General features: G+C 43.7%; 2 protein-coding genes across 2 annotated transcripts; both read left to right on the top strand.

Moving 5' to 3' along the window:
* The first annotated feature begins 5 nt into the window (after nucleotides 1–5).
* Nucleotides 6–7,495, top strand: rangap1b (Ran GTPase activating protein 1b). The gene is made up of 16 exons (XM_039788222.1): nucleotides 6–123; nucleotides 453–571; nucleotides 709–836; nucleotides 999–1,058; nucleotides 1,530–1,709; nucleotides 2,145–2,279; nucleotides 2,551–2,709; nucleotides 2,792–2,905; nucleotides 2,994–3,093; nucleotides 3,901–3,985; nucleotides 4,398–4,566; nucleotides 4,828–4,911; nucleotides 5,058–5,160; nucleotides 5,292–5,380; nucleotides 6,411–6,532; nucleotides 6,656–7,495. The coding sequence occupies exons 2-16, from the start codon at nucleotides 460–462 to the stop codon at nucleotides 6,747–6,749; spliced, it is 1,734 nt and encodes a 577-aa protein (XP_039644156.1). The 5' UTR covers nucleotides 6–123; nucleotides 453–459; the 3' UTR covers nucleotides 6,750–7,495.
* A 782-nt stretch (nucleotides 7,496–8,277) lies between these two features.
* chadlb (chondroadherin-like b) lies at nucleotides 8,278–19,702 on the top strand. The gene is made up of 11 exons (XM_039788226.1): nucleotides 8,278–8,339; nucleotides 10,731–10,901; nucleotides 10,994–11,188; nucleotides 12,672–12,827; nucleotides 13,241–13,386; nucleotides 13,726–14,007; nucleotides 14,129–14,348; nucleotides 15,060–15,333; nucleotides 15,441–15,853; nucleotides 16,471–16,637; nucleotides 18,467–19,702. The coding sequence occupies exons 2-11, from the start codon at nucleotides 10,731–10,733 to the stop codon at nucleotides 18,765–18,767; spliced, it is 2,325 nt and encodes a 774-aa protein (XP_039644160.1). The 5' UTR covers nucleotides 8,278–8,339; the 3' UTR covers nucleotides 18,768–19,702.
* The last annotated feature ends 584 nt before the right edge of the window (nucleotides 19,703–20,286 follow it).

The raw sequence follows: 20,286 nt of genomic DNA on the forward strand, positions 1-20,286 counted from the left end.
AAAAGAAACCGGGGCAACGTGACGTCACATGGTTGAGCAACCGGCGCGCTGCACGGAAGAGCGGCGTGTGTTGTGTGTTCCCTACTGGTTCCCTATCGTTTCCCTTGGAAATTACTCTTTGTGGTAAGGTTCGATGCCTAGTGAGAGCTGTATGACGGATTCAACACAAAATACACGTTGTAAAGTCCGGACTTCACAGTCACGTCCGTTTAACATTAGCTAGTGGTGTCAACGTTTCTTATGTTGCGCACTTTTGCTAGCTAACGTTAGCACCAGTGAGGCTAAATAGCTTACTGTTGTTGATAGCTCTTCTGCTGTTGTAACGACCTGTTTGTAATGTATCTACTGTCATTGAACATATGTAATAACTAATGCACTACCGCTCATGTAACGCTAGCTATATGTTGAGGAAACCTGATCCTGTTCTTTAATGTCTGACTTCTGGAACATAGAGTCATTATGGCCTCAGATGACATTGCTCAGCTGGCTGATGCGCTTTCCAAGACCCACGTCGGGGATGGAGAGTTAAGCTATAAAGGCCTGGGACTGAAGTTGGACAACGCAGAATCAGGTCAGATGTGGAGCAGGGCAGCAGAGAGGGTCTAGTTTTTTCCCCCTTCCTTTTATTCGCCACTGTGTACTGCTGACACCAGAGGACCGGTGGCTGTCTTCTCTTCAGACCTAACAACCTGTTCTCTGTGATTTCAGTGGAGGAGCTGGTCTGTGAGATAGAGCAGTACCATGGTCTGAGAGCTTTGCGCCTGGAGGGGAACACTGTGGGAGTGGATGCAGCCCGGGCCATTGCCAAGGCTCTGGAGAGCAAAGACCAGCTCCAGGTACTCCGTTCATAGTTTGCATTCACAGTGAAGACACATGGGCGTTATCACATATTACATTATCACACTTACTTGTGATAATTTAATAAAAGCCCATTGCTTTAGCAAAGAAGGACACACCACACTGTTTTCTTTCCATTTAAAGCTCTTTGTTTCTTTCAGAGATGCTATTGGAGCGACATGTTCACCGGAAGGTTACGCTCTGAAATCCCAACTGCCCTGGTGAGAATTTCAGCCGCTGGTTTATGCATTTTAGGATTTGTTTTGAGAGGAAGTGTTGTAATATATGCCCGATATTATATCAATATTGTGATATGAGACTAGATATTGTCTAAGATTTTGAATATCGTAATATGGCATAAGTGTTGTCTCTTCATGGTTTTAAAGGCTGCATTACAGTAAAGTGATGTCATTTTCTGAACTTACCAGACTGTTGTAACTGTTGTATTATTTGCCTTTACCCACTTAGTCATTATATCCACATTACTGATGATTATTTATCAAAAATCTCATTGTGTAAATATTTTGTGAAAGCACCAATAGTCAACACTACAATATCGTTGCGGTATCGATATAGAGGTATTTGGTCAAAAATATTGTGATATTTGATTTTCTCCATATCGCCGAGCCCTATTTGATATCCACTCTGAGAACATGCCTATGTCACATGTTGCCTCTCTGTGCATCCATCAGAGGTCTCTGGGCAGTGCATTAATGAGTGCAGGGGCCAGGCTAACCGAGCTGGACCTGAGCGATAATGCCTTTGGGCCAGATGGTGTGAAGGGAATCGAGCAGCTGCTGAAGAGCCCTTCCTGCCACACCTTAAGGGAGCTGAGGCTCAACAATTGTGGCATGGGGATCGGAGGAGGAAAGGTGAGTTTGTTTGACCAAACACTGTTAACTCTCTCGCGCACCTCCCAAGTAGTAGTACTTTTGTCCTTCCCAAATAAACTGGAAGAAAAGAAGAATGCGCTCCAGATTTACAATAAACCACCACTGCAAAAATGTTTCCACACAGATCAGGTTTTTAACCCTTGTGTTGTCCTTCGTGTCCCAGTGACCAGAAGGACAAAACAAGGGTTAATACAGCACCTTAGTGCTTGTTTGTACAGCATTTTGGTCAGCTTAAACTGTGTTTAAATGTGCTCTAGAAATAAACTTTACTTACTTACTTTACAAGAAACAAGGTTTAGAGAGCAATTCTCAGCAAAGTAAACGGAAGTACATAATCCTTGTTTTGACAACACAAGGGTTAATGCATGTTTGCATCCCAGTGCAGACAGTAACAGTGCTGTATGGTTTGTGTAGATCCTGGCTGAAGCTCTGATTGAGTGCCACAGACAGTCAGTAGCGCATGGAGCGCCACTCAAACTGAGAGTGTTCATCGCAGGGAGGAACCGCCTGGAAAATGAAGGAGCCAGTGCCCTGGCTAAAGCCTTTCAGGTAGGAAATAACCACCCTCAAATTGATAGTGTATCTTTATCTAGACAGTATCTTTAATGCATTGACTAAAAAATCAAGTTTTTATTTTGATGCTGTTGAAACTTTACATCAATAATATCTGTATAACAACTACTATCAGTTGAGAAAAACATAAAACCAAGTTTCAAAAAAATCTTATCTTTTATGCTGTCCAGATTGTGAGAAATAGCAGCTCTGTTTTGTATCACTGTATGTTTGAAATCTTAGACTTCTCTCTGTTTGTCCATGTAAGGTGATAGGCAGCCTGGAAGAAGTCCACATGCCCCAGAATGGTATCAACTATGCAGGGGTGATGGCGTTGGCTTCAGCCATGCGACACAACCCCGAGCTCCGCCTTCTCAACCTTAACGACAATACCTTCACCAAGAGGGGCACGCTGGCAATGGCACAGGTGAGGCTTGTTCACACATTCCCTATAAGTAGTCCTAGACATGTAGCGTATGTGTTTGAGTCAAACTGTTTCTGCCATGCAGGCTCTGAGGCACCTGAGGAACGTCCAGGTGATCAACTTTGGAGACTGTCTGGTCCGCTCTGAAGGAGCCATCGCCCTCGCTGCTGTCCTCAGAGAGGGACTGCCAATCCTCAAGGTAAGTTCACCATCAAAGTTCAGCCTTTGTGTGCGTCTGCCTTGTCAGCAGGCTAATGACAGCGCTCTGCTATGTTTCTCGTCTTCAGGAGCTCAATCTGTCATTTGGGGAGATCACGGAGGCAGCAGCTCTGGTGGTGGCTCAGGCCGTCACAGACAAACCTCACATGGAGAAGGTGGACCTGAACGGTAAGAACTGGTCAAGTACAAGTAGCAGTCTCATGAGAGGTTCCCACGGCTGGGAAAACCACGGAAAAGTGACGGTTTCCAAAGAATCTTCTTGGAAAATTGTTAAATGTGATGTAATCAGAATCAGAAAGGGTTTTATTGCCAAGTACGTTTTTTAACACATACAAGGAATTTGTTTTGGTGTTGTTGGTGCACATCACACATTCTCTAAATGGAATATTAAACAATATAAGTGTATAGGTATAAACAATATAAGTATATGTACACAGTATGTATTGAATTAAATTAAAAATAAAGATGGAAATAAAAAAAATGTAAACGTCAAGACTGGGTAAACCCAGCCCGATCTGCCGGCGATTTGATTTCGCCCTGCAGCTCAGGCTGGAAACCTGTACGTTCTTCTATCTTGCTTCCATTACAAATTTGCGGGAACCAATCACAAACTGGCTAATCCACCTGGCGGCGCTATTGGCGGGATTAACAGGATGACGAAAGAGAAGCGACCAAGCAGCTTTTTGTTTACGTTCAACTATGGCGGCCACCGAAGCGCAGCAGCCCGTTGATGCCGCTGTCGCTGCCACGTCACCCGGATATCGTTGGTCTGATTGGTTGCGCCCAGAGTCATTTGAACTGTGCCCGTTGATCACGCCTCTTGTGCAGTAGAAAATACAGAGCAGACTCCCCAGACTAATGTTCAATCTTAAAAGATTGAGCTTTGTCTGGTGATAGCCAGACTAGTAAATGTTGTGAAATTGTGGTTAAATTGAGAGACGTTTTTTTTTTTCCAAACCCATGTGACTCTAACAGGTAACTGTCTGGGAGAGGAGGGCTGCGAGGCCTTGAGGGAAGCTATGGAAAACATGGACAAAGGAGACATGCTGGCATCACTCAGGTAGTGTGTGTGTGTGTGAGACTATTTTACATTATGAATATCCGTTACATTCAAGCCATTGCCAAATGAATTCCTAAATTGCCAAAACCATGCTTTTTTAAATCCTCTGGGTCCTGTGTGTGTGATTTGACTGGACAAACGCTACTAGCGACTGGCTGTGGGTGGTGGTGCAAGATCACCTAGGGCTTGCGTGACGCGCCGACAGTGTTGTCATTACTTAGAATTCCTCATGGGGGCGATAGAAGCTACGCACTATAGCTTTAAGTAATCAATGAACCTTTCCTGAAGCCACTATCTAGTTCTTTTAGTACAAAAAATAAAAACACAACTTATCTCAGATCAGCTTGGTAATTCAACAATTAAGTATGTTTACTGAAGGGGGGAAAAAAACGTTCTCTTGACTTCACTTTAGTGATGATGAGGGAGAACCTGATGACGAGGGTGAGGAAGATGAGGACGACCATGAAAACGATGATGATGCCAGTGACGATTGTAATGAAGACAACGAGGACGACGGTGGAATTGTGAAGGAAAATGGAATAACAAGAAAAGACAACAGTCCTGCAAAACCTCAGAGCCCAGTAAGATGACGCGAACATTAATGCAACATACAGTACATGTCGCGTACATTTTCATGATTTTGTATTTACCAGACAGCAGGTCAGCTTGAAGTTATTATTCTTCAGCTGTGTGTGTGTGTGTGTGTGTGTGTGTGTGTGTGTGTGTGTGTGTGTGTGTGTGTGTGTGTGTGTGTGTGTGTGTGTGTGTGTGTGTGTGTGTGTGTGTGTGTGTGTGTGTGTGTGTGTGTGTGTTTCTGATTGTGACTTTGTGTCCACCCTCAGGCAGAGATCATGTCTTTCCTCAGCTGCCCCTCTGCAGAGAAGCTCCTTCAGCTGGGAGAGATGAGGACAAACCTGCAGCAAACAGTAGGAATTTAAAAGAAGTGAATTTGAAGTGTCCCAGCAAGTTGTTTGCTCCTCCCACAATCTGATCTAACAGTCCTTTTTTTTTCATGTAATGTGTGCTGGGTTAGGTGCACAGAATGGATCAAACTCTTCTCCTTTCTCACCAGGTGGATGCTTCTGACCCACACAAGGCCGCTGATGTCCTTCTGAAAATCGCCTCTCTGTACAGCGAGGAACCAGAGACCAAGAGCGCTGTGTTTGAAGCTATTGGTGAATACAAATGCCGCTACTGTGAAGTGTTCCACTAGTGGTTTGAACGCTGTAGTTGATAGATCTGACCCCTTTTACGTACGGAGACCCCTGCCGTCTCATTACATGACCTGCGTCTCTGTGTCTCCCAGACGCTGTGTTGAAGAAGCTCCTCTCTGGCTCTGCCCTGCAGTCGTACTGCTTCCTCTCCACGCTGCTGGTCATGATGGGAATCCTCAAGGTACAGTGCCGCTGCGGCAACCCCAGCCCTGTGTGTCCAAAGAATCTGACACAGAAAAAAAACGAATGGGCACCAGGGTTGTTTTAATACGGTCAAATCACATTAAAGTTCTACACCAGGGGTGTCAAACTCAATTGCAGTAAGGGCCACAGTGGAAAAAGAGAATTGCATCAAGGGCCAGACATGTAGAGTTTATTGACATGCTTTTATTTCATCGAAGAAGTCAAATATCTTTGACTCAATTATTGCATGTCTCATAATGTCTTTTCACTTACAGTTTGGGCCACATAAAGCCCTGAAAAAGTTCCAAAGCCATCCTAGAATTTAGCAAATCAAGCAAAACAATGATTACATTTTCTAAGTAGGCTACCACACAGCTGACTCACAACAAGCTCTTTCACAGCCGGAATATGCTAACTCTCTACTTCTGGGGGAATTTCTGAGTCTCAAAGGCAGCAAATTTGCCAAATTATGCTTCGAGTGTCGCGTAATTGCAATTTGAAAAACAGTTTCCCACGTTTTTGGTTTGGCGCACAAGTAGGTGGGCCAAAAATATATTGTGAATCTAGATATGCAGGCCAGATCAGAATTAGCGAGGGGCTGGATTTGGCCCGCGGGCCGTGAGTTTGACACGTGTTCTACACACAGTTACTTTAAAAAGGTACTCTAAGCGATGTCACGCGTTTTTTAGGCTACAACATTTTGCCACACACAGTAAACCTCTCCTCGCTATCCGCGAGCTGCCAGTCCCCCAAACACACTGTAAAAAAACCGCGGTCTCTGTAGACAGCCTAGGGTCCACACACGGCAACAAAAACAAAGTGGTCTTACCTGGACCATGCAAACATACACAAACTGTGTTCCAGTGTTCACCCAATAATGGACAAGAAGGATTTGGGTGGGGGGGGCTTAGTGCGCTGAAGCACAGAAGGGAGGGGACGGGATGAGGAGGAGGGAGGAGCAAGCTAGTCTTCGTTTGATATAAAAGCAGTTCCTTTTTAGTTTTCTACTTTTCTGTTCCGTGTTTCAGGGAGAGGGGAAGGTGAAAAAGGTGTCGCTGGTCCCAGGTCAGCTGTTGTGTTTGGAGCACGCTGTTCAGCAGGAATACTTCCCCCAGCACCACGCCTCGCTGCTTCACACCTTCATGTCCAAGTAGGACCGTTTTTTTCCTCTGCACGTTTCGATGCGCAACCTGTTAATAAAAGTAGAGTTGAACAACCTGTAACCTGCCCGTCACGGTGTACGTTCTGTTCTGTGTCTTTTGTGAATGTGCAGGAACAGTGACGCTCTGGAGTCCTGCAGCAGTGCCAGTGAGAACCTGAGCTCCACTCTGGAGAAAAAGTGCCACGGCCAACGCCTGTCCCACTGATCAACCACTGCCAGTACCAAACACTGGGACACAGACGCACACTGTACTGACTTTAATGTCTTCACCAACAGGGAAACTTTACACTTGAACAAGGGACTCGGACAACCACTTAATGTATCTCCACTCCCGATTTGTATATTTTATGAAGGCGAAAAAAAACTGTCCAGAATGTCTTAGTTTTTATTTTTCTACTTGTGCTTGTGACTTATTTTTTATAGCAATAATACAAATATAGAAATACACATCAGGTCACCTTTGGGTGAATGTGTAAAGAATGAAACTGATTGTATCCTAGAGTGGAGCTTACATTAACACAATGTCAGTCTGGCACCTTTTTGCTACTTTTGCTTTGCATTTAGTTATAGGTGGTTTCAGAATTCACTGTTGGACGACGACGAAACAAGGCATCTTTTTATAGACAGGGTTCCTATGTAGCTACGGAAATGTCAGGTTTAACCTTAATTCCAGGTGTCGATCAATTTGGAAAACGTACAGTAAATTTTGGCTGAGAAGGTATTTGAATGAGAGGTATTCATTTTTGTGACGAACAAACAACTACAGATTTGCTGTATTTTTGGGCTTATATTGCACATGCTCTGATATTTGATGCTGTGAAAACGTTATGGAGTGCTGAGACAAAACTTAAAAGGCCAAGTATTCATGTAAATCATACGGAGCATAAAAAAAAACTTCAATCTATAAATCAAAATAAATTAGTCAAAAAATAAAGAGCTGACTCTTCTGTTTGACTGTGCATTGCTTATTTAAAAAAAATAAAAATCTAGAGTAAGGGGAGTTCAACTTTTAGGACAGCGTGTCCAATCGCAATCATCACATTGCCGCTCATGAGGTCAAGTCAGAGCACTGTGTGCATCAGACTGAGCAGGAATGGGCTGTATGCTGGAGCACCACACACACACACACACACACAAGCCTGAATACACAGCATGTGTGTGTGCATCGCTGTGCACTGAGCCCAGTCAAAACACTGCAGAGCTCAGGGGGGGGGACCAGAATCACTTTTAACCTTCTTTTCCATCAGTCTTAATGAAAACTGTGCTCTTATATTACTGTGGTGCACTAGTTGAGTTTCTGATGTTGCCTCATACCCCTGCAAGGAGGGAGCATTTAAAGGGAAATAGGCTGAGAATGGAATACACTTTTATGGCATTTAGATACTCCTCTGTATAACATTAGACCATGTGGACTGCATTTTTATTGTCAGGAAACTTTTTGATTTCCTGATATGTTTGTGCTGTAAGTCCAGTCAGAAATATAACTATTCTAAAAAGCGTGACTCTTAGTCTGTGTGTGTGGGGGGGTCCCAGTGGAGACTGAACGGGCATGACAGTGAGGTGAATTAGGTAAATATCTTTACTTTCAAGCGAACTGTTCCTTTAACAGATAGCAGCGAGCAGTGTGCAGACTCTAGAGGTGGAGGTGTGTTTGTGCCGGAGAGGGCGAGGGGGTCAGTGAATGGAGGGATAAACTGAGTTTGTTTTGGATGGGGGACAGCCGGGGAGCAGCAGAGGCAGCAGAGACCGTGAGAGTCCGCGGCCAGTAAAAGACTAGCAGCAGGACGAAAGCACGGTGAGTGAGTTTTTAATGCGTAAAATAGATTCCTATACTAGGCCTACTTACTGTACATTTTCAAATGGCTGATTTCAAACATGTATGGTGATATAGTTGTGAAAGATAAACACTTTGACACAGAACTTTAGAATTTAAGTTTAATACCAAAAACTGCATAATTATCAAATCACGTGGACAAGCGGTGTTTAATTATTTGGGGCATTTTAGCGTCAAAAGAAAAAATGATTTTCACATTGCATCGAACTGAACTGAAGACTTCATATTTTCAAGATTAGATAACATAGTAGGTTTTTTGTCATTCCCAAAACGTCATTTAACCAACATCCCCGTTTACGCACATAGCAATATTTACATAATGTTGCAAGATCATTTTTTGGTTAAAAAAAAAAAAAGCATTCAGAACCGATGGAATAGTTTTCTCACCGTCCCTGGCCAAGGGAAGCGCATTTTGGCACAATACCGGTTGGGAAAGACACTGTGCGTCTTTGTGCGCGGCAGCTCCTCTGCGGTCTGGACTGTTGATCTCCGGGGGGAACGCGGACAAAATTCCTCCGTCTCTAGTTTCTTGGCCCCTCTCTGCTCAGGGGTCTAGGTACAAAACGTGGTATGCTGTTAAAATATAATATAGCATACTGTATAGTCAGCTTGAATTCCCTGCAACCTTCAAGTTCAATTCCAATATAACAAATTACATGTAACCGTATTTCCTATGCTCGAGCATTTATTCAAAACAACCTTGGGGTGGGTTTTGTTTTTAAAAAATTTAAAGAAAGAGCATATGGCACCATTTCACGTGCCCACATTTTGAGACTCCAAATTTCAGAGTGTGGAGCTGTGAAGCTTTTCATGTCCATTCCTGCGGATCAAGACTGTTGATCCGACATGGGAATGTGGTTTTAAGGCATTCCAGTGAAGACTGGGGCAGCCCAATCTGAGCAAAAACAACACTAATCTCCCAAAGTACAGAATGATGGAGATATTGGTGTTTGTCAAAGTGAGCTTTAGTAAGGAAATTTAAAACAATGTGACACACACATTCCTCTGATAAGAGTTAGAATTGAGTTCTCATAGGCTGTGATACATGTTTAGGTATCCTTTAGGAGCCCCTGAATGTTTCGGAGCTTGGCATCCTCTATATTTGGATTTTACCTGCACGGGTACACATTCTTCCTGCTGTTACTACTACTATAGGCAGGTGGAAAAAGTACTCTGAGCCCTTACTTGAGTAAAAATACTCAATAACAAGGTCCAGTGTTAAAGATTTAATAAAAGCATAGGAGAATTATCAGCTAAATGTAGCCTACTTAAAGTAACAATAGTAAAACTACTCATGCTGCAGAAAAATGTCCCTCTGTAACGGATATATTATATAGGACATAATTAGATTATAAATAATGTTGCATTAATGTGTGAGATTTTACGTGTGTGTATGTGTGTGTGTGTGTTTGGGCCCCCCTTCAGAGAATTACAAGATAAATCTGAGGGGTTGTGAGATGATGCACAGGAACAAGAAAAACAAAGTTCAGCTTTACAAATCTATTTTTTGTGTGTGTGTGAAATTTGTAATAATTTGATCTCTTTGGGCCAACAGTTAATCAAACGACAGATTTAAATTCACGGTGTGTGTGTGTGGATGTCTGTTTGATGAACAACTTATTGATATCTGAAACTTGACAAGCGGCCCCAACCGGACACTGCATTTTTTTTAAAGGGTTCACAAGCCAACAAAGTAAAAAAAAAAAAACAAAAAAACAGCTGATCATTAGGGAAGTTATACAAGGACATTTCAAACCGACTACACAGGGTCAAGCACTGTACACAGTTCAGCAGTGTGCAGAGAGAAGAAGAGTGAATGATGAATGATGTTGATTCAGTGTTTCCTCTGTAGACACTGCCATGGTCAATGAATGAATGAATGAATGAATGAATGAATGGGTAAGTGGTGGATCTATTAGGGTACCTCACATCTAAAGAAATCTCAACTGCAGCCAGTTGCTGGCAGCTCGGCCCTTTAGGCGTTAATGGAAAAAATCGACACTTTTTATTTACCGTGTCACTGGTCAAGAGGAGCCCCAGTAAAGACTTTTAAAGCCTCTGAACAGCCACACGGGTGATTTCAGTTATTCTGGCTGATGAGACTCTGCTCAGGTTGAAAGTGGGCCGCAGCTCAGATGGGAATTTCTTTAGGCCACAAATATTTCCTGCCAATAAGAAATGATAAAAGGTGGCATTTGTCCTGCCCTAACCGGAGCAACACAGCTAACAAGAGACTCAGACTTCAGACACTGAAAACAACCGGCGTGGGTGTCAAGAGCCTTTAAACCTGAATTCCTATAACATAACATACAATAGTGCGAGTGAAGTAAAAGCTGTTATTCCCCGTCTCAGATGTTCTCCCAGCTCTGTCCTGACACCCTCTGGGTCCTGCTGCTCAGCCTCCTCTGCATCCCTGCAGCACACACGGCAAAATGTCCACAGCAGTGCGTCTGTGACCAGATCCAGCTCACTGTGACCTGCGTCAACAAGAACCTGACTCAAGTTCCTCCGACTGTTGACGAGGTCTCTTTTTCACACGCACATATACCCACATTTCTATAGTAGGTTTAGTTTCCATCGGTTTCCATCTGATGTCTAATCTCCTTTCTTTACAGATCACAGTGAAATTGGATCTACGAGGCAACGACATCCAGGAACTTCCCACCGGGGCTTTCAAACACACTCCCTACCTGACTCACCTGTCGCTGCAGCGCTGTAACATCCGCAGGGTGAAGGAGGGGGCTTTCCGCGGCCTCGGTCGCCTGGTCTTCCTCAACCTGGCCAACAACAACATTGACGTCCTCTACCAGGTCTTCGCATACACACACGCCTCAAATCCAGTTCTCACAGCATTATCACTTTTTGTTTGTATTTTAAAAAGGTCCCATATTGTAAAAGGTGAGGTTTTTTTTTTAGGTCTTCGTTCATTATAAAGCAGGTCAAGGTTCAATATCATTACTGGGGAAGTTTTAAAACGCTCAATCCACAGAAAAATCCACACAGCCTGTACTCTGAGACTGTGCCTTTAAACGACAGGACTTCTGTATGGTTGTGATGTCACAACTGTACTACATACAGTGCTGCTATATGCTGAGTATAGGAATCCCTGCTAAAGTTGACTAAAAAGAGGAATAAAAAAAATCATCTTTTGGAAATTGATCTTAATGCCTTAATTGAAAAAATGAGGAAAAATCCAACCTTTGAGGACACCAATTTTCTTTGTGAATGAATAATGTATCGTAAATAAATAAATGGTCTTCCTTAAAATACAGGGGGCATAAGTATAGACAACACTATGTTAAATTCCCATAGAGGCAGGCAGATTTAAATTTTTAAAAGCCAGTTATTTCATGGATCCAGGATACCATGCATCCTGATAAAGTTCACTTGGACTTTGGAATCATCACATGCCCTTCACCATACCTAGAGATTGGCATGGGGTACTTTCCATAAGATCATCTCTCAATGCAAATCAAACCAGCTATTAGGCTAACTGAAATAAAATCATGCCAATCTGTAGGTATGGTGAAGGATATGTGATGATGGGGGGCTATTTTAATTCCAAAGGCCAAGGGAACTTTATCAGGATGCAAAGTATCCTGGATCCATGAAATAACGGGCCTTTAAAAATAAAAATCTGCCTGCCTCTATGGGAATTTAACATAGGTGTACTTACTTATGCCCCCTGTATTTTAAGGAAGAACATGTATTTACAATACATTATTCATTCACAAAGAAAATTGGTGTCCTCAAAGGTTGGATTTTTTCCTAATTATTTTAATTAAGGCATTAAGATCAATTTCCAAAAGATGATTTTTTTATTCCTCTTTTTATTCAACTTTAGCATGGGTTCCTATACTCATGAGCAGCACTGTATATACTGTAGGTTGAAAGTGCCTCTACAGTGCCGTTACAGTCATTCCCCGGCTGAAATGACAGTGCAGAGACTCCAAGAGTGCAGATGTGGAAGACTCGGAAACACTGACCAATCAGGGCAGACTGGGCTTTTTTCGGGAAGGGGACGCTAAAACTGAGCGTTTCAGACAGAGGGTGAATACAGGCATTTTCAGACAGACAGTAAAATAAAATGTATTTTTTTAAACATTAAATCATATAAACATGTTTTAGTAGAAACTCAAATTACAAGTATGATCCTAAAAAATAAGCGTAATATGGGACCTTTAACTCTGCATCGCTCCTCCTTATTAAATAAAATCTACTCCCCGCCACCATACATATTTTCAGTGCAGCAAAGGAAAACCTTTTGTCTCCCTTTGTGTTTTGTGAGTCCAGGAGTCATTTGACGGCCTGTCCTCGCTGAAGCAGCTCATGATCGACCGTAATCGCGTGGAAGAGATCCAGCCTGGAGCTTTCTCTCAGCTCGGCTTCCTCAACCTGCTCTCCCTCACGCACAACCAGCTGGTCTACATCCCCAACATGGCCTTCCAGGTAGCAAAATATCTCAAACTGAAAAAGGTGGCTTAAAGAAATGCTAAAATGTCTTCTGTTGTTGGAACATTAATTCAAAATGCAATTCAACTCAATCTTACTTATAGTGTAAATCCCTGACGGACAGTTCTCTCAGGACACTTTAGAGAGTAAGTCTAGACCACATTCTATAATTTACTAAGACCCAACAATTCCCCAGAGTGCATGCATTTGGTGTGACAGTAGAGTAAAAGGAAGTTTTTCTTCCTTTTAAAAAGACATAACCTGGGTCTCTCTCTCTCTCTCTCTCCCTCTCCCTCTCCCTCTCTCTCTCTCTCTCTCTCTCACACACACACACACACACCTACCTAACTAACTACAATAAATACAGAAATATTACTCATAATAAAAAAGCCGACCTATCCTCCTTCCAGGGCTTGCAGAACATCAAATGGCTTCGTCTTAGTCACAACTCTCTGAACTACCTGGACACAGAGGCCTTCGCCAGCCTGTACACGCTCACCCGTCTCAGTCTGGACCACAACGAGCTGCAGTTCTTCCCCACTGAGACCATGACCAGGTACAGGACCACTATCTGGGTTACAGTGGCACAGAGCTACACAGAACTCTCATGTGGACAGCTACTAAATCCACTTTAGGAAACAGTGTCTAATGAGAAATTCTAAATCTTTAATGAAAACAAATTGCTGTTATGTCGGGAATTACTTTTTTTTTCTAAAGTCTACAGCCACGCTAGCAGCTCGGCTAAGGCACAGTGGAGCTTTGGTCCAAACTGCTAGCAAGGTTAAAAGCCATTGATTAACATCACAGTTGCCTGGTGTCTTGGCAACTGTGTAATAATATAGTAATATTTGAGTAATAAACCTGGAAATTTCCAAACTTCTCTGTATCCACGCAGACTGCCAGAGTTGACCCGTCTTGAACTGAGCTACAACCCGATGACTTACCTCGGAGAGGAGGTGGTGTCCATGGCCAAACTGACCCACCTCTTCCTGGACCACATGTCCCTGCAGGACATGGACAACACCGCTGTATCCAAATCCCCCAACCTCGTCCACCTGGACATCAGCTACAACCAGCTGCGCGTCATCCAGCCCTTCTCTGAAGGTTCGCCCCAGCTGGCACGCCTCAACCTGGCAGGGAACCCCATCTACTGCAACTGCTACCTGCGTCCACTCAGGTACAGCAGGCCTTTGTGGATTTCAAACTAAACGGCTGACGGCAGAGCCACAGAGCTTTTAATCACGTCAACCAAAAAAAAAGTTACAAATAGTCTTTTTGTTTTTTTCTCCCGAGTACAGGGAGTGGTCGATCCGGAGCAAGGTGAAGCTGATTGGGACATGTGGAGGACCGGCCCACCTGTCAGGAGAGAACCTGGAGGCGGTTTACCCTGCAGAGCTGCGCTGCCAGAGCCAGGAGGCCATGCTGAAGGCCGAGCTCGAGGAGGCAGCCAGGATCACTCCACCACCCACGCAAGAGCCAGAGAACAAAGTCAAGTGTCCTGCCAACTGTGTCTGCGAGGTAAGTGGGGCCTGTGTCAAGTTTCGTAATTTACTTCTGTAGTGTGCGGACACTCGTTCTTTGTCTACTTATACTTTAAGGTTTCAGTGTCTACTTGTATTAGTTCAAGTTTCCTAGAAGGACTAATGCGTAGCATTCTCACTCTTGCCTTTTGAACCGACACAAAAACATATGAAGTATATTTACACTCTTTCATGCATGTTTCATATCTGTATTAGGGCTGCACGATATTAGGAAATTATCTAATTGCGAATATTTTGACATGAATTGCGATTGTGATATGATTCACGATATGGGAGGGAATGATCATTTTTGTATCGTTATTCTCATTTTCATTGAAATTCTTTTTTGCGAGGATCTGTACCAAACAAAGATTTTTTTCTTCAGTCTGTAGGATAGGATTTGTAGGCCGGGACGTCTCTGCAGCACCACACTACTTTATTTTAGAATGGTTTGACACATATTTTGCCTTTAACAAATATTGCGCCCCTCTGCGATTTGGATATTGCACTAGTTCATATTGCGGTTTCAATAAAATTGCGATTAATTGCGCAGCCCTAATCTATATGCTAAATATGAAGCCAGAGCGCAATTGTAGCTGATGAAATCTACTATAAACGTAATGTCAAAGGGAGAGTGTAACAAAAGTATGATTTGTGTCTTTGTCCCATCTGTCCATTACATTACATTTCCACGACCCCTCGTCTTCAGGCTGAGACACACCACTCCTCGTGTGAGAACCGCGCTCACACCAAAGTTCCTCGGGGTTTTTCTCCCAACACGCGTCTCCTCGACCTGCGTGGCAACCACTTCCACTACATCCCTAGCAACAGCTTCCCTGGCGTTGCCCAGGTCGTGTCCCTACATCTGCAGCGCTGCAAGATTGCGGAGGTGGAGGGCGGGGCTTTCAGTGGAATGAAAGGACTGATCTACCTGTACCTGTCGGAGAATGACCTCACTTCCCTCAGCCCCGACGCCTTTAAAGGTCTTTTAAATCCTAAATTAACAGGAGTAGAAAAGGCCTTTGTAGCACTATTCTGACTTGTCGTGTCTCAATGCTTAAATTGGAATTTCTATCATCTAAATCCCCAGGCCTGCCTCAGCTGACTTACCTCCACCTGGAGAAGAACCGCTTCACCGGTTTCCCGAAAGGAGCCTTCAAACTGGTGCCCAGCCTGCTGGCGCTTCACTTGGAGAACAACTCCATCCCCAGGCTGGAGCCAGACATCCTGACCGGAGCGGAGGGCCTCCGAGACCTCTACCTCACCGGGAACGCCATCGATCATGTGTCACCCAGGGCCCTGGAGCAGGCCAGCGACCTCGATACGCTCCACCTGGGAGGAAACAAGCTGAAGGAAGTGCCCGCTGAAGCGCTGAGCAGGGCGGGAAACCTCAGAGACCTGAGGCTGTCTGGGAATTCAATTCGCTGGGTGGGGCCAAACGTGTTTCGACCATTGGCGAGGTCACTGAAGGAGCTGTATCTGGATAACATGGGACTGGAGAAGGTGAGGGGGCTCTTCATGTGACCTAGTACGCTTTTCAGACGACATGCTGAATGCAAGTACTGATTCAGTCCGGAACATATGGTACGTACGCAGGACACACGTGCATACAACAACACATAAGCGCATTGACCACAATGCAATAACACATTTTATACAAACACACCTACACTGAGCTTTTCCACACACACTTTTTTTTTGCCATTTCAGCATTGTGACAACGTAACTTAACCCTTGTGTTGACTTCGGGTCACATTGACCCGTTTTAAATTTTTGTTTTATATCCGCAAATATGGGGACGTAGAAATAAGCGCTGAAAATGTGTAGAAGAAAAATTTAACAATTTGAAACGTTGGAAAAAGCAAAAACAAACGGGGGGTCAAAAACGTAGAAAAAAAAAAAAAGTGTGAGAAAGTTTTTTTTCAAGGTTGATGGCAAGACAACACAAGGGTTAAACATGGAGAATATGCCTATCTAGTGCCAACAGTTGACAAATTGGTGTCAAAACTTATTTTAAACTAAATTGTCTTTTTTTCTCTCTAACCTGCCCATTTACTAGGCTCAGCAACAAATCATTTCACAGAGGTTATTTAAAAAAATCTTTCTTTGTCTTACTGTAGATGTCACAGAACTCCCTGGCAGGTCTGGGTCCTGGGTTGAGGAGTCTCTTCCTGGAGGGAAACCAGCTGGAAGAGGTGCCCGACCTGCACCCCCTCACTTCTTTGGAGGTCATCAACCTGGCCGACAACCCTCTGATGTGTGACTGCCCTCTGCTGCCGCTACGCATGTAAGGCTATTACAGCGCACTGAGTGTGGTCCCAAATCACTGGGGTTTGAGCAACCACACAGGTGTTTCCAGTTAAGGTGGCTGACTGGACCTCTTCCAGGACTGTGTGGGTGTGGTTAGACTGATTGATTGACATCGATTGACAGTCCCCCGTTAGTGTTTTAGCACCTGTTAGGGCAGGACAAATGCTGCGTTCCAGGCAGCCCGTGACTCCCCGTGAACTCGTACCAGATCATTGTACTCCCAGTCACAGTTTTTGACGTCACACACAAACAACAATGACGACCCCTGTTGATGCTGTACAGACGCCGGTGATTAATGGTGAAAAATAGAAATAAATAGACAAATAGGCAACGTAAAGTAATTCTGCACATTGTAATCAAAACAATACACATGGTTGTGTACTACTACTACTACTACTACTACTACAGGTTGTTTATTAAATGAAGCCCAAAATATGTCGCAGACTAGAAATAGCTAGTATCAGATAGCGCTAGTTAGAGTCAACGTTAGGCAGCCGCTAGCTAACGCTAGGTAGCCTAACCTGAACCCTGCCAACAGCACAATGTTTAGCTAGCCAGCTCGTGACTTTCCCTGGAACGCTACCAAGTCGTGAGTCGTGACTTGAAGTTGTAACTTACGGGCTAAAAATTTTAATTAAAAAATTCACCTGTTGACAGGTGAAAATCACAGGTGTATTCAAAACCATTAAGGATGGCTGCATTCCACTTAGGAGAGGCCCTGGTATTGTGCATGCTGACCAACCCAGTCTCACAGCAGTTCGTGAAACGGTCACGTTATTAAATCTATTGATTTGTGTTCACGGGGACGTTTTTTTCGTGGTGGACAGCACGAAAATGTAAACCAATGTATTTCAATCGGAAGCATATGTCGTGATAACAGAACGACTACGATAGCGAGTAGTATGAAATGCCGAAAATCCGCGTAAAAAGGTTGGTTGGGGTGGTGGATGGGTCAAACAATACAGGACTTTCACCCCGGAGACCAAGGATCGCGTCCCGCGTGTGGCACTTTGTTTCCCCGTTGTTTTCCTAATCACAATAGTCGCGTTATTGTCGCGCATCCCCCGCGGCCATTTCTCGGTGTGTTAGGCTTCCTTTCCCCATTGTTTTTTTCCTAAACCCAACCTCCGCCGTCCCGTTGCTGTTGCCACGTGTCCCCCAGAGACCGCGGATCGTGTCCCGGGGTGTGACGTTGGCTTTCCCCGTTACATCTTTTCCTAAACCCAACCTCCGTATAGATAGTTCCAATTTCGTGCTGGCCAGCACGAAAAAACGGAGATAAACGTGTTGTCGTACACGAATCAATACATTAAAAATAATGTGACAATTTCAAATAACGTGAAAATTTCACGAACTGCCGTGAGACCGTGTTGTGCTGACTTACTGAAATAGCTTACTGGGACACTTGATGGAATTGAGCCATTGTTAAGGTTATCAATTTCAGCTGTGCTTTTCCTACAATGACAAGTCAAAATGTCTGCTGTGAAAAAGGTCCATAAATTCCCATCAAAGCTCCAACACACCTTCAATCTGAGCAGTCCAATTAGCCAGAGGAACTCTAAACACCTGTGTGGGTATTCAGAGGCTTTAAAGCCTTTTTTTTTCAGATCCCTAAAGCGGGACAAAGAATTGTTTTATATCTAAAATTGCATATTTGTATCTGGGATGATTTATCTGGGAACACTTGTTGACACTCCACTCTGAGTTGTAGCGATTCCCTGGTTATATTTTAGCTACTAGTACTAGTTACTCATTTGAGATGGTTTACTTAGTGTTTGGCCATAACTTGATCTCATCTTCATCTAGGTGGATTGAGAAAGTCAATCTGAAGGTGCGAGCCACCTGTGCCAATCCCCCTGAGCTAACCGGCCGCAGGGTAAAGGATGTCCACGTCTTCAAGGCCTGTCCCGGGGGCGAAAGCCTACCCTCCCCACCTACAGCCACCCCAAAGCCAGCAAAGGCGCCCAAGGCAACCAAACCCAAACCGATGCACCTTAACGGCCTTCGGCATGTCAAAATGATCAAAGCAAAGTCCAAACTTCGCAAAGGTCCGAACACAAAACCGGCAGCAGTCAAGAAAACCGCCAAGAGACGCAGCATGGCCTGAACCTGCTGCAGTTTGTAATCATGTTCTAAGACCACCTCCTTGAGGTTAAACCATGGATTTAACTCTCAAACTGTAACCTGCTGGGGCTGTTTCACATCTCCTGCCAGTCGGTTTTCCATCAGCCATTTTGTTTGCAGCATTTCCATTTTGCGGCTTAATCAATAGTGTTGAAAAAGGTCAAAGAGGTTTTAAATCCAGGGGAACCTACACTGTCAGAGCACTCTCTGTCAGCACGGCCCTGCTTCACATTCACAGCATTAGATACACATTACCAGTTTGTCAAGCCGCTCTGTTGGACGTTTTAGTAGCATTTCAAAAGGAGGTCATTAGCTTCAGACACGCTTTGGCTTCATGCTAGTTATCCTGAAACACTACACCACAACTGCACAATGTACTAGACGAAATACAGTCAGGCAACATTTAAATCGATAAACGGTAGTTTTTTTTAATCAATGATTTCGTATTTACAAAATATATAAAACAGGTACAAAATAGAACATTACAACAAACATTTCTCACATATGTTATGTCAACCCAGAATGATCTTCAGTCATATTTACAGGTTGGATGTTAGACTCAGAATGATAAATCATGTTAAACTTAAAAGAAGTTCAAATCAATTCTGTCCCTGTACAGTGGAACATGGGAGAAAGTGAGGTAGTTTACAATTGGCTAAACCGGTCCTTATGAACCATATGCAAATTGCCTAATCTAAACCCAGAAGATTCCCAGGAAACATGCATGTATGTAATCCAGCGTTACCGTTTCTCCCATCTAGCGATGAAATTGTATATGACAACCAACTGAATATTACTTTCTAGCCCGGTGGCCAAAACCCGAAATCTGCTCTTAGTATCTCCATCGTTTACACGCAGCTGTTCTAGCCACTCCAATATTAACTTTGGTCTTGTTGCTTTGCCTGGCGCGTTGTCGTTTTAATTCTCTTTTTCGCTTCCCTGGCGAGTAATCTCCCCCTTGCATTCATCACGGTGCCACTGAGTGTAAAAGGGAGAAAGGCGGAGGTATGTCCCTCTTTGGCCAATGTATTTTAAAGATGGAGGCGCAACATGCCGGCCTTCACTCGAGCGACTCGCCCGTATGTATTGTGAATGATTCTAAATGGCAGATTCTACGCTTACGAGAATACTTTGATAAGTTTGAAGTAATTGCACATGAATGAGCCCATATGTGTGAAAGAACAAAAGAAGAATCAACTCAAAAAATTACACAACGTAGGTTTAATTTTATCTCACCGATATCAGCCTCACTTACTGTTGACTCTCCCACAGCTGTATCAGAGCTGTATTAATGCTAATGCAAGTTGCTAGTTTCCATTAAAAGTGTTCAACTTGCGTAACAAGAGAGAGCAACCGCAGTGAGCGGTAAGATGAAGAGCAGCAGGAGACAGGCTGCACACCTCCAGCTCCTCAGCAAGGTAATAAACTCTATTATAGTGTCATGTTGTGTGCAGCGTGAAATCAGATTGAGGTTAAAATTACTTTTGACCGACTTCTTTCTT

The sequence above is a fragment of the Perca fluviatilis genome, chromosome 21, assembly GCF_010015445.1.
Source record: "Perca fluviatilis chromosome 21, GENO_Pfluv_1.0, whole genome shotgun sequence".
Lineage (NCBI taxonomy): Eukaryota > Metazoa > Chordata > Actinopteri > Perciformes > Percidae > Perca > Perca fluviatilis.